Raw genomic sequence first — 11,979 nt, 5'->3', positions numbered from 1 at the left:
GCACGCACGCACGCCCGTTGCACGGGGGACGCCGCACGGTGCCGCGGCCCGCGGGGCCCAGCCGTGCAGGAGTGGGAAGCCAAGTCTGCCACGTAAACGCGACCGCCGCCTCCCCGAAATCCAGGGCTGCGGCCGTGCAATAGGCGCTGCCCCCGCTCAGAGCCATGCCGGGCTCTGCCTCCTCCGACGGCTCCGTCTCGCACCGACCGAGGGCAGCGCCGGCGCAGGAGCTGACGGGCGGCTTCCTCCCTCTCGCCACCGTCGCTTTTATTGTACGACAGCAGCGGGGGCTGGCGAGGGGCTCCCCCCGGCCCCAGCCAGCCCCACCAGCCTCTCGCTGGCCTCCCAGAGCGCCAGGGCCAGCCGGTCGTCGCGGGCCAGCGGCCACGGTTCCTGCAGGCGACAGTCGGCGAAGTAGCGGCCGCTGAAGCGCTCGAGGCCGTCGTGCGTGGCGCAGTGCAGGGAGGTCTGGGCGCCCTCGGCTGCGTCGCAGAAGAAGAGCCAGACCAGCGGCAGGAAGAGCGGCTTCAGCCAGAGCGGCGCGTGGCGGAACAGCTCCGTGTTGACGAACCCTGGGGCGAGGGGAAGCGGCCGTGTGGCACCGCGGCTCCCGGCGGGGACGGGCCCACGCAGGAGCCAGTTGCTCTGCTGCAAGAAATGGAAGTGGCCGCGCCAGGGCGGCCTCTGCACGGGCAGCTCTGCTGGTGGCCTTCCCCGCGGCGCTGCCTGTGCCCTGTCTGGCCTCGCAGTGTGGCCGGTGGCGCGTGGCGTAACGGTGCACGGTGCTCCGTGCAAAAAGTATGCTTTGTGCAAGGACGCGCTGCGCAAAGGGATGCTTCGTGCAAAGGGACGCGCCGCGCACGGGGTTGTTTCATGCAAAGGTTGCACCGTGCAAAGGGACGTTGGGCAAAGGCTGCACCACGCAAACGGGTGCTCTGTGCAAAGGGGCGCGCTGTGCAAAAAGTGCATTGTGCAAAGGTTGCACCGTGCAAACAAGGGATGCTCTGTGCAAAGGGAGACGCCGTGCAAATGACGCCCTGTGCACGGGGATGCTCCGTGCGCGGGAATTGTCTGTGCAAAGGCTGCACCATGCAACAGCAACCCTGCGCGCAGAGCTGCTCCGTGCAAAGCACACCCCGCACAAAGGGACGTCCCATGCAAAGAACACCCCGCGCCAATGCTGACGGTGAGCCCACCCCGTCCCACCGCCCCCAGCTCTGGGCCGCAGAACCAGGTCCCTACCTGGGTGCACGGCGTAGCACGTCACCTCGGTGCCCTGCAGGCGCGTGGCCAGCTCCCGGGCGTGCAGCACGTTGGCCAGCTTGCTGTCGCAGTAGTCCTGGAAGGTCGACAGCAGCCCGGGAGGTGGGCGGCCCAGCGTGTCGAGACGCAGGCGGCCGGCACAGTGGGCGCGGGAGGCGACGATGACCACGCGGCTGGGCGCGCAGCTCTGCAGCCGCTCCAGCAGCAGCTGGGTGAGCAGGAAATGGCCCAGGTGGTTCACCTGGAAGGGGAGGCTGTAGCCGTCCTCCGTCGTGCCCCCGGCGCTCACCCCTGCAAAGGAGGCAATGGCAGCCCGTGGTGGGTGCCCTGGGAGTGGAGGGGGGGGGACTGGGGGGGTCCCGGCGCTCACCCGCGTTGTTGATGAGGAGGTGCAGGTGGGGCTCCTGGCGCAGGAAGGCGCTGGCGAAGGCTCGCACCGAGCGCAGGCTGGCCAGGTCCAGCTGCATGAACAGCACCTCCGCGTTCCCTGTCTCCTGCGGGCGCAGCACAGCTCGGGGCAGGGCCGGCATGGGGGCACCCTGCCCGGGATGGGGGCACCCTGCCCCGGGGTGGGGGTGGATCCGGCCGGGGACAGGGGGGATGCTCTGGGGGCTGGATCCGGCCCAGGGTGAGGGGGGGCTGCAGAGCGCCCTGGGGCTGCACTGTGTAGGGGTGGGGTGGGGGTGCCCCGTGCCCGGGCTGGGGGGGCCTGTGCAGCCCCCCGTGGTGCAGGGTGGCCATGGCCAGGGGTGCCCTGGGGTGCTTGGGGATGTCCCACGGGGGAGTCCTGGGGGTACCCCTGGGGTGCCCGGGGCTGCACCATGGGGGGGTCTCCCGGAGGTGCTCAGGGGGGTCCCCCGGGGATGCCCGTGTGATGCCCAGGGCCGTCCCATGGGGGTGTCTTGGGGTATCCCCGGGGGTCCCCTGAGGGTGGTCACGTGGGTGCCCCGGGGGTACCCATGCGACGTCCAGGGATCTCCCACGGGTGTTCCTGGGGTCCCACGGGGATGTCCCGGGGTGTCCCCGGGGGTGCCGGTACCGCGGCGCTCACCGTGCGGATGCGGCGGGCGGCGGCCTCCCCCCGCGGGACGCTGCGGGCCGCCAGGACGACGCGGGCCCCGCACCGGGCCAGCTCCAGCGCCGTGGCCGCCCCGATGCCGCCGCTTCCCCCTGCGGAGCGGAGCAGAGCGCGCAGCGGTGAGCGCGGGGCCGGGCCGTTCCCGGGGGCCGTACCGGGGCCCGTACCGGGGCCGTGCCCGGCGCTCACCGGTGACGATGGCGGTGCGGCCGCGGAGCGTGGGGCGGGCGCGGGGCGGCGGGACGCGGCGGAGCCCGTGGCGGAGCAGCGTGTAGATGGCCAGGAGCAGCCCGGCGCCCAGCAGCGCCCACCCCATCCCGCCGCCGTTACCGGCGCCGCCGCCTCCGCCTCCTCCGTGTCCCGCCCCGCCCCGGCCCCCGCCTCCCCCGGGGCGGGAAGAAGGACGGGGCCGTGGGGCAGAGCCGCTCCTTTCGCAACCGAAGCGTGCGTGGGGTCATCGGCACGGAGCGCAGCGCCGGGGGGATGCGGCTCGCCAAGGCCTCGGTGTGCGGGCACCGTGGGTTCTCGGCCACGGGTGGGAGCAGAGGGAGGACGGACCGGGAGAGGACGAGGCGTGGGTCGGGGCGGCCTCCTGCCGCCCCGAGCACCGGGAGCTGCTGCGGAGGAGAGGGCGAGGGGTGCCCTAGACCCACAGCCCATCTCTCCTGCCCAGAGAGGCAGCAGATGCTCCATCCCTGGAAACAGTCAAGGGCAGATTGAACCTGAAAAATGCCCCCACTCATTGCAGGGGGCTCGGACTAGATGACCTCCAGCAGTCCCTCCCAACCCACACCAGCCCCCATCTTCTGTCCTTCCTCCCTCCCGGACCACCAGCATCCTCCCGCATCCCCACACAGGACCACCAGCATCCTCCCGCATCCCCACACAGGACAGCGGGCTGCCTCCATCCCCGCACAGCCCCTTCCCTTTTCTGCAAGGTCAGACACTCTGGGGAAAGCTCTGGGTTTTGGTGACAAGAGTTAAGACAGACAGTCAGAAAACAGAATGTGAAGTATTTTTTTTTATATACAGAATACAGGAAAGTTTCTGTAAAGTCTAAAACGTTACAATTACTATGTACAGTGGAACTAGCTGTTCTGCTGCGGGGAGGTGGCATATAAACAAAAGAGACAGACAGGTTACGACAAACGATCTGCTACAATAGACAATTTGAGGAACGTCATACCACATGTAGCACTGTACACAGCTTTAAAACATTGAAAAATGCCATCACTGATGTATTTACACAGAATCCAACACTTTTCCTTATTTGAAATAAAAATAGGATGGACACCAGGAAAAGAACTCATTTCTCACTGCCCATAATACACAGTAGCTACTTGTAGTGCAACCATAGCAGGGAGGGATGGGAAAAAAATAACTGTGGGAAGAAGAGCGCTTCTTTACATTAAATAAAACAATGATATTGTATAGATTTGCTGTATGAAAACTGTATTTCTCTTTTAATATAAAACTATTGTCACTGGCACAAAATAGAACAAGTTTCTGATTATTTTACAACTGCATGGGAACTATCTGTCAGGGAGAGTCCTCGAGTCAGACAGCGGTCACCCCTCGCTCTGACACGTCCTGCTCTCACTGCAGTTTTCCTTTTAAAATGAAATGTATAGTACAAATATATGTGCAAATGCCCCTAAAACTTGAGCAAAAAAGAAAAATTAAAAAAAGTTAAACGTTCTTCATTTCATGCAAACGGCGTGTGAACAGTCTCTGGGCCGACATAGAAAATCCCACTTCGGTTTGTACATTTTTGCATTGCAAGAGTCTGAGGGTGTTTTCCTTACTCCAAAGCTCTCTTCCTAAAATTCCTAGGGAACTGAGTTGGACCGCAGCACGGGCACCTGGTGGGGTTTCAGAGAAAGCTTCTCCTCCAAGTCCATGTCTTGTACTAAGGCAGCGTCCCCCTTGGGCTGTTTGGTCGCAAATTCGGTAATGCTGAAAACAAACTGCAGGCAGCCCAGCTTGATGTAACTGCCGTGGTGGAGCAGGGCTGTCCCCTCCCAGCCAGCCCCGCTGCCCCCTATTAAGCTGGAGCTGCTGGCTTTGCAGTTACAGGGTTTCCGATGCTGCCCTTGCGCCTGTGAATTCATCACAGCGGCTTCTTCATGTGGCTCCTCTTCCTGTTTTCTGCTTTTATGTCGTTCTGGAAAAGAAAAGAAACCACGTTAAGATTCGGGCAGGTCAGCAGCAGCTTATTTTCATCAACAGGGGCTTACCCCCCCACCCTCAGGGGTAAGATCCTCCAGCCATGAGGCATTTCAGTCGTCTGCAGTGAGCGGCTGGTAAAAGGGAACTGGGAATCTCCCCACGGCCCCAGAGAGGTAGAGGCATTCACATATCTATTTCGGCAGCCAAAAAAAAAAAAAAAAAAAAAAAAAAAAGAGGAAGCCGATCAGGTGGAGAGCAGGAGTAAGCCATGCGGGGATGGGATGGATGCCTGTAGCACAGCCCAGATCGCTTACTCACAGCCTGGGAGGGGAGGACTTGCAATGAGGAAACCCCTCAGTCCAGCTCCGATGTCAGGCAGGGACCCGGAGCTCGGTTAACTCCAGCACTGGAGGCAGGAGCGGGGTGAACAGCGGAGCAATCGGCGGGCTGAGGCGCTCCCCAGGCCCACAGAGGAATGTCTTGTGTAACCCAGGCTGAGGCCCCTGGAGAGACTCCCCTTTCTGCAAGAGGTGCACCAACCGCTGCAGAACAAGGGGCACCAAGGAGGAATCGATTCGCACCCGCTCCTGTCCCCCTCTAATAGCTCCCTGTGGTGTTACATGGGGCCAGCGCCGTCTCGACACTCACTTATCACGCTCTGCACTTTGGCAACAATACTGCTGGGAGGAGTGGGCGTCATCTTCTCCGAGAAGTCACACGAATACAGAACGTTGTCCACGGTCGTCCCATGCTCACTGTAGTTCAACAGCTCGTAATGTTTCGTATTCTGAAAAAAAAAAAGGGGGGGGGGGGAAGGGGAGGGAATTGCGACATGAAGTCAGAAAGGCTTGTGCCCATATACCCCTTCAGAGCACTGAAACCCCTCTCTCCCTGCTGCTGATGGTGAAATGAGAGCAGTTAAATATCCTCCAGCTTCACAGACCACCAACCTGAACCTCGTGCGTGGCTCACGCTCACAGAACAGCCGGCTTTCCAGCAAGAGCCGCTTCCCGGCAGGGAAGGAGAGCCAAAGCAGCTTTGAAGAGAAGTGGGTTTTACCTACTGCACTTAAACCAGATCTTTTGGAAACAGGGATTTGAGTTGGTTCTCACAAAGCGAGCGCACCATTTTAACAGGCGCACTAGACACAAACTTAGCCCAAGACCCGTGCCTAGCAGGAAAGAGCGAGCTCTGGAAAGCAGACACGAGATGGCAAAAGGGATGCCCTGTGTGCTGCAGCAGCCGCAGGACAGAGACAGTGGAATTTACAGGCCTTTTGCAGATGCTGAGACGCCAGGAGACGTTACTGTGACACACAGCGTGACACAAGCAGCCTCACGCTCAACTGAGCTTTGCAGAGGACGTTGACAGAGTGGAGGACATTTCAGGTTAGCTCACAGGAATCATCTGAGGGCTAAAGAGCTTGTCCCCCAGAGCTTTAATCAAGTCACAAAAACTCCCCATGCACAGGGGAACAAGTTTTCAAGTAACCTGCAGACTGCAGAGATCAAGGCCAAGCATGACCGGCCAGAAGCAGGAACAGCAGAGCTGAGGAGGGGGAATTCTCCTTCTAGAGTGACCACAGCCACAGGAGGCCTGCTGGAGCATGGAAGAAGTTCAATGCCTGCAGCCTGATTTAGGATTGACCACCACGAGGAGATGCTTCAACACAGATTTTGGGTCTGCATCCCATTACCGAGTGCATTCTGTAGCTTGTAGTGCACTGAGGAATGGCTAAAGCTGGCTGCGGATTAATCCTTGATCCTGCCCAGTAGCTGTTTGAGAAATGGTGATATAAAAGACTTTATCTTGCTTCAAAGAGTGTTTCCATGCTAAGAGACATCTCCAGCGGCGCTTTTATTGGCAGACCCGCCAGTCTATTTACTTCAAGAGCAAACTAATCTCTGGATCGTAGTTAAGGAGCAACTGTAGGCCTCTGTTTATGCTGAGAGCTTAACTGAAATTTTAGTTAAATAATTTACACAGAGTACTGCAGATGGCGTGAACACTTTGCACCGACCGCCATCACACCTGACAGCAAGAGACTCGGAGCAGTTCCGTTTTGTTCCAGTGGAGGTTCAATGTCAACATGTAAAGTTTAGCTTTCATTAACAACGCAGCTGGATCAGAAAGTATCGAACCATTTCTATGACTTCTTCTTTCCCTAGACACCAGCAGTGACAGTGCTTACTCGTGGTCAGTCTTTGTCCACAAGCACTTAGCTCAGAGAAATCACGCTGGCAGAGCTCTGTGCTTCAGAAAAGGGTTTGACAGAAAATGCTGACGCAGCCTTCGCTGGAGTGAAACCATTCACAGCCCTGGCTCTTACTTTGTAGTCCACAAAGGAGCACCACACAAAGACAACCTGCTGCCTGCATCTCCCAGCTCCCACTGCCACGCATGCCAAATAATAAAAATTAAAAAAACCCCAACAACCAAACCCCCCCCCCCCCCCAAAAACCACCACTCAGGCACTCACCTCATCATAGAATATGCAGGCATGTTTGCCAGACACATAGTTACAGTGACCGTAGCTTGTAAGGCACACATCCATATCAGCTCCTGTCAATGGGGAGGACAAAACAGGCTCAGTTCATTTCAGGAAAAAAAAAAAAAAAACAACACAAAACTGTCAGGCAGCAGAGAACAACAGACAGAATTAAACTTCAATTAGCAAAACAACAGGGGAGCAACTGCCTTTGTCCGAGCTCCCAGGACTGCATGAATAATGCTGCGATAAGCCACTGAACAAAGTTTCAGTGGGGGAAGGGAAGGCTAGCAGCTCCATGAAGGGTGAAGAGCATTTCACAGTTCCTGGGTCCATCCAGAGCACCAGAAGAATCTAAGCAGAAAGAAATGAAACCTGCAAGCAAACCTGAACTCTTCTCCCCATCAGTCAGGCATTAAATCTCCAGGACAGCCACTCTGCTCATTTTGATACCAGCCAGGTTACAAAGGTGCAACCCCACAAAGATTCAAGCGGATGGGGAATTTCCACGTTTCCTGGTAGCAAAGAATCCCAGTACAAGCGGCCAGAATGGGTCTGTTTTCTTCGACACCCACTTGGCAAACACTTCGGGAGGGTCAGGGAGAACCACCCTGATTCTGAAAGGTCAGGGCAGGAAAAAAGCAACTCACCTGTCCCAATGTAGAGGGTTCGATAGCACATATTGACTGCACCCCCTAAGCCCATCAGAGGATAGAACACCGCCCGGGCTTGCACTTCCTTTCTTTGCGCTGCAAGATAAGAAGAAATTACTTGAACAATGTTATCAGCTTTGAAGGCTGCTTGACCGCAGCGTCCCCCACACTAGACTCTCCAGAAAGCACAAATCCTGAGGAGGATGCAGTCAGCTTTGGTCTAAACTCCAATTCCCAACCCTCCAGGAATGTTTGTGCATTAAACATCTTTTTTTTGCCAGTCATCAGAGAAAATTGCTCTTTCCAGTAACCCACACAAGCCGTGCAACTGGGGGAACATTAATACCGAATGCGCACAATGGAGCCACACTGAGGAAAACACGAACCTCCTACCACTAGCTTCTTTCTTAATCTCCTCCACTTTGGGTAATCAAAGAGCTGAGTCTTGCTGTAAACGTGCCACTTAAAAAAAAATGGTGCTGGTGAACAGCACCAACTTAACAGCTGCGATTTTACTTCTGGTGAAGCTACAGGAAAAACACACCAGGGCTTGGCCAGGGCGGGACTAAGCCAGCTCCCAGGACAGAGTGATTTACCAAGCAGACTCCTTTACCCTCAGGTTGGTCCCTATGGAACGCTCGACAATGGCTGGAGCAGCTCGCTGGCAGCCAAGTTCAAATCACACATTCTCACATGGCCACATGAACCGGACAGAAAAATCATCTCCTGTGGAACAGATATCAAACTCTGGACCACACAGGCCTAGCCAGGATTTCAGCAGCTGTCTTTTGGGGACAAGCCCCTTATAAGCAGAGTTTAGGTCCCTCCCGATACTACATCTGCACGAGAGCTTTACACCAAGAGAGTGAAATCAAAGAACAGAACATGAGGATTACGAGAGACTGTCTGCAGAGTCACCTATGTCAAGAACATCGGCCACACTGAGTGGTATCACTGGACGTGCTGAAATGCACAGGTTCCCACCTCTGCCCAGCACAAGTCCTTTCAGCTCTCTGGCTCACTAAAGGTTTTGGATCTAATACTTCATCGACAATGCTAAACAGTCAGCTGAATGCATCATTCCTGCCCAAGAAGGGTGACGGGTTAAGACAGCATCGATCTGCCTTCTGAAAGGCAGACTGCTGAAGAATTTCCAGAACTTGTCTGTTACGAGCAGCACAGGAAAGCAGCTTGTATCACAGCCTGGTGCTGTGTCCTACAGCAGCGCTCAAAAGAAGATTGACAAGGCATTTAGAGAATGCTGTGATGCCACAGCAGCAAGCGAGCAGGCAAGCACAGAGTTTCAGAAGAAGGTTACTGACAGCTAGCAGACTTCCAAAGATCTTATCTCAGCTATTTACCCCCCAGGCCTAGCAGATGGGGAGCAGACAACTGCTCCCACAACAAGGCTGTCCAGTTAGTGCTTGAAAGCAGATTAAATTGACTGGCTGCACGCAGAGGAACACGAAGCCGTGTTCCCCCTGCAGCTTTAGGTGTTAGCATGCCGATACCAGTGACCATAAACAAAGCCAATGCTGAACTCAGGAATCTGGAGATTTCCAACAGAAGCACAAGTTGTTTTCCATTATTTGCATCAGTTGCATTTAGTGTTTCAGCTCGACAGTGACATTGTCCTGAACGGGCAACGACAACATCACAAGTGTATTCTGTGCCCCAGTTCCTCCCGTTCATGCGCTTGTCTCACAAGCAACTTCTCCAGAAAGAGAGAGCAGGAATTCACATATTTCTCTTGCCCATCTCAAAGGTGAGGGGGGAAAAACAAAAGTGGCTGAACCATCCCATCTCTTGTTAATTCTAAGATGAATAAAACACAACTTCACTAAAGATTTCCAGCAGAAAAATCAGAAGTTACTGAAGGTGTTTTCATTGCCATAATTTGAAAATAATTAAGTAGAGGGACCTGAAGGAGTTTTCTGGCCAGTGGATATCCAGAGCAGGGGGATGAGAGGAAAGAAACGTGAAAGGCAGCATCAGACAGATACCAGAAGAAGAGGGAGATCTCCTTCAACGAATAGGCAAGGGAGTGCCAAAAAGCTACGGCTCAACATAAACCGACTATTCTAGGGCTGCTCTTACCTTCAATGTGGTTTCCCACAGGAGATTGCTGATGGGAACTGACACTGCTCGCTAGAGACTGAGCTTTGGAAGGAAAGAGCTGATGTATTCTCTGCAAGGCCAGAAACTTGATCAGCTGCTCATCCAGCATATTTATCTCAATCTCTGTTAATAAACAAAAAGCAATTAGTAACTTATTCATGGAAAGGGTGCAATCTGAGCTGCAGTGGATTTAACTGTCCCACTTTCAAACTTTGTCATTGCTTCAACAGCAAAGACTTGACAAATTCTGCAGTATCAAGAATCTTACATATAGGTGATACATGATACTTCATATCATCTCTCGTAAGCAGCGTGTGAGGAGAGTACCAGCAATGGCCGGAGAGCTACAATTCGGGCAGCAAGCAGAAGTTTAGGGGAATAAGGACTGATAAGTTGAAAATCGGCTGTTTTGGCTCAGAATTGACAGGTGGACATCGCACCCCTTTGGGCGGCAGGTTGGGTCCTTCTCAGGAATCTCCATTACCTGGTTAGAAATTCTAACCTTACATTACAGAGGAAAGCTGTAACCACCTTTGAAGCTGCTACAGGCTCATTCTTGAGTCATGTGCTTTTGTAACAGGGTCAATTAAACCAAACAGGGCAATTCAGACAATATTATTAACAAGCTTTAAAGCAGATCTGTTACCGACAGCTTTGAAGTATTTACATTTGTAAAGCCCTACAGAGGTCTGCTTTCTGGCAGCGAGCAGGCTGGCTAACCTCTTCTTCCAAGAGCTTTCTCCACATCAACAACAGTTAAAACGGGAAGCAGAAGCAGCAGAGCTACAACAGCCTTTCCAGATAGCAGAGAGGCAGTCTGGGCAGGCTGAGCTGTCGGGGTCCACCCAAGAAAAGAGGGTCACACTGGCAACGCCAGAAAGGCCGTTCTTCAGATGTTGAAGAAGTCTCTGGCAACAGCCTTGCTATGCTACTGCTGATTGCTGTTCAGCAATCTCCTCCTCCTGAAGTCACTCCACTCAGGTTTGGCGTTTCTTGCCAAGTGCAACAAAAGGAAAATAAAAAATGGGCCAGTCTCAGAGAAGACTGACAGAAGCAGAAATAAATCAGAAAGTTAACCACACCACTCAGGTGACTGCTCAACTACAAGATCTGTTGTCGCCGGACTTTACGCCCATCGGGAACAGCTCTGGATTGCAGCTACCACCACAACACAGCAGGGCTGCAGGTTTCTGCATGTGAATTCCACCTGGAAAGCAGCCTGTGCAATAGCTTTGTGATCCTGATTGTTCCCCAGAAATGCTTCGGGCAGAAACACTTCATTGGCCTTGCTGCCTTGGCAACACTAGAGTAGGGAAGCATGTGACATATTTAAGGTAATGTATACCCAGCCCTGCCCTCACCTCACTGCAACCCTTCTTTACCTCTGCAACTTTTCCTCAAGCAGGGACTGAATACTCCGGGGAAGCAAACAGATAGGGCTAATAGAGACTGATAACGAACTAAATACTCACCGCCGTCCATAAACGCTTTCAGGGAACTGGTGAGGTCCAACATAGCTGCAGAGTTTGAAGTGAGTGATGAGGGTAGAGTTAAAGCGCTTCCTATGGATAAGGTGCTGGGACTGACCTTACCATCTACAGAGAAAGATGGTGCAGAGAAGATATGTCACTGTGACGTTCGTGAGACATGCACCCAGCCCTCAGGCTGCACTTCGCTTCCAAGCTGCTCGGAATGACTAATTTTGCTCATAGTCATGCTTTGGAAAAGGCCTGAACTAGAGGCCATTCGCTTTCTTCTGCTCACAGAAGGACTAGTCTGTGTGTGTGTGCCTCCAACACAGAGCCAACTGCCGGCCTCTGCCTCTCACCTCTGGCTGTTGGAGGAATCCCAGACCTATATGTTTAAGCTCCTACTCCCTGTTTGAAGCAGCAGCAATGACAGACCAAGTGATGTCCTACAGAGACTGGAAAGATGAGCACCAAGTCCCCAGGAGCTTGAAGAGCTTACTAAATCTACAGACATTTGCCAAGTAGCTTGTCTAGGTCTGAACATGCATAAAAAGTACAATCGCCCCATTTTTATTTCTGCACAATTATCAACTCTGGGGTGTACTTCACTGTCCAGTAAGAATGTGACAGTCATAAGCAGATTTTATTATTTCCAAAATAAAATCCTACTGCTCTGGCAGTGACCACACAGCTGAAAGAGGCAATGGCAAATACCAGGAAACAAAATCCCTTTAATGCGTT

General features: G+C 54.2%; 2 protein-coding genes across 4 annotated transcripts in view; both read right to left on the bottom strand.

Moving 5' to 3' along the window:
• Nucleotides 1-252: 252 nt before the first annotated feature.
• Nucleotides 253-2,710, bottom strand: DHRS13 (dehydrogenase/reductase 13). The gene is made up of 5 exons (XM_054847338.1): nucleotides 2,531-2,710; nucleotides 2,315-2,433; nucleotides 1,634-1,757; nucleotides 1,243-1,554; nucleotides 253-572 (listed from the first exon to the last, which is right to left on the bottom strand). The coding sequence occupies exons 1-5, from the start codon at nucleotides 2,655-2,657 to the stop codon at nucleotides 268-270; spliced, it is 987 nt and encodes a 328-aa protein (XP_054703313.1). The 5' UTR covers nucleotides 2,658-2,710; the 3' UTR covers nucleotides 253-267.
• Nucleotides 2,711-3,344: 634 nt separating this feature from the next.
• Nucleotides 3,345-11,979, bottom strand: part of PHF12 (PHD finger protein 12) — a 32,793-nt gene continuing 24,158 nt past the window's right edge. For all 3 annotated transcript variants that reach the window (XM_054847286.1, XM_054847287.1, XM_054847288.1), the window contains 6 exons: nucleotides 11,242-11,364; nucleotides 9,749-9,892; nucleotides 7,649-7,747; nucleotides 6,990-7,072; nucleotides 5,159-5,297; nucleotides 3,345-4,505 (listed from right to left, as the gene is read on the bottom strand). In XM_054847286.1, the coding sequence (XP_054703261.1) occupies nucleotides 4,171-4,505; nucleotides 5,159-5,297; nucleotides 6,990-7,072; nucleotides 7,649-7,747; nucleotides 9,749-9,892; nucleotides 11,242-11,364 (923 nt within the window). In that variant the 3' untranslated portion in view covers nucleotides 3,345-4,170. The remainder of the gene's footprint in view (nucleotides 4,506-5,158; nucleotides 5,298-6,989; nucleotides 7,073-7,648; nucleotides 7,748-9,748; nucleotides 9,893-11,241; nucleotides 11,365-11,979) is intronic.

This window comes from Grus americana, chromosome 19 (assembly GCF_028858705.1).
Source record: "Grus americana isolate bGruAme1 chromosome 19, bGruAme1.mat, whole genome shotgun sequence".
NCBI classification, from domain to species: domain Eukaryota; kingdom Metazoa; phylum Chordata; class Aves; order Gruiformes; family Gruidae; genus Grus; species Grus americana.
Note: the sequence above shows the minus strand (reverse complement) of the source record. Positions and strands in the feature narration are given on the sequence as shown.

Bases quoted from the DNA above. Each gene is read 5' to 3' on its own strand.
- DHRS13 (XM_054847338.1), bottom strand. From the start codon at position 2,657: ATGGGGTGGGCGCTGCTGGGCGCCGGGCTGCTCCTGGCCATCTACACG. The intron at 1,555-1,633 runs GTGAGCGCCGGG...CCTCCTTTGCAG, and splicing joins CCTCCTCATCAACAACGCGG to GGGTGAGCGCCGGGGGCACG. The intron at 573-1,242 runs GTAGGGACCTGG...CCCTCGCCCCAG, and splicing joins GTGCTACGCCGTGCACCCAG to GGTTCGTCAACACGGAGCTG.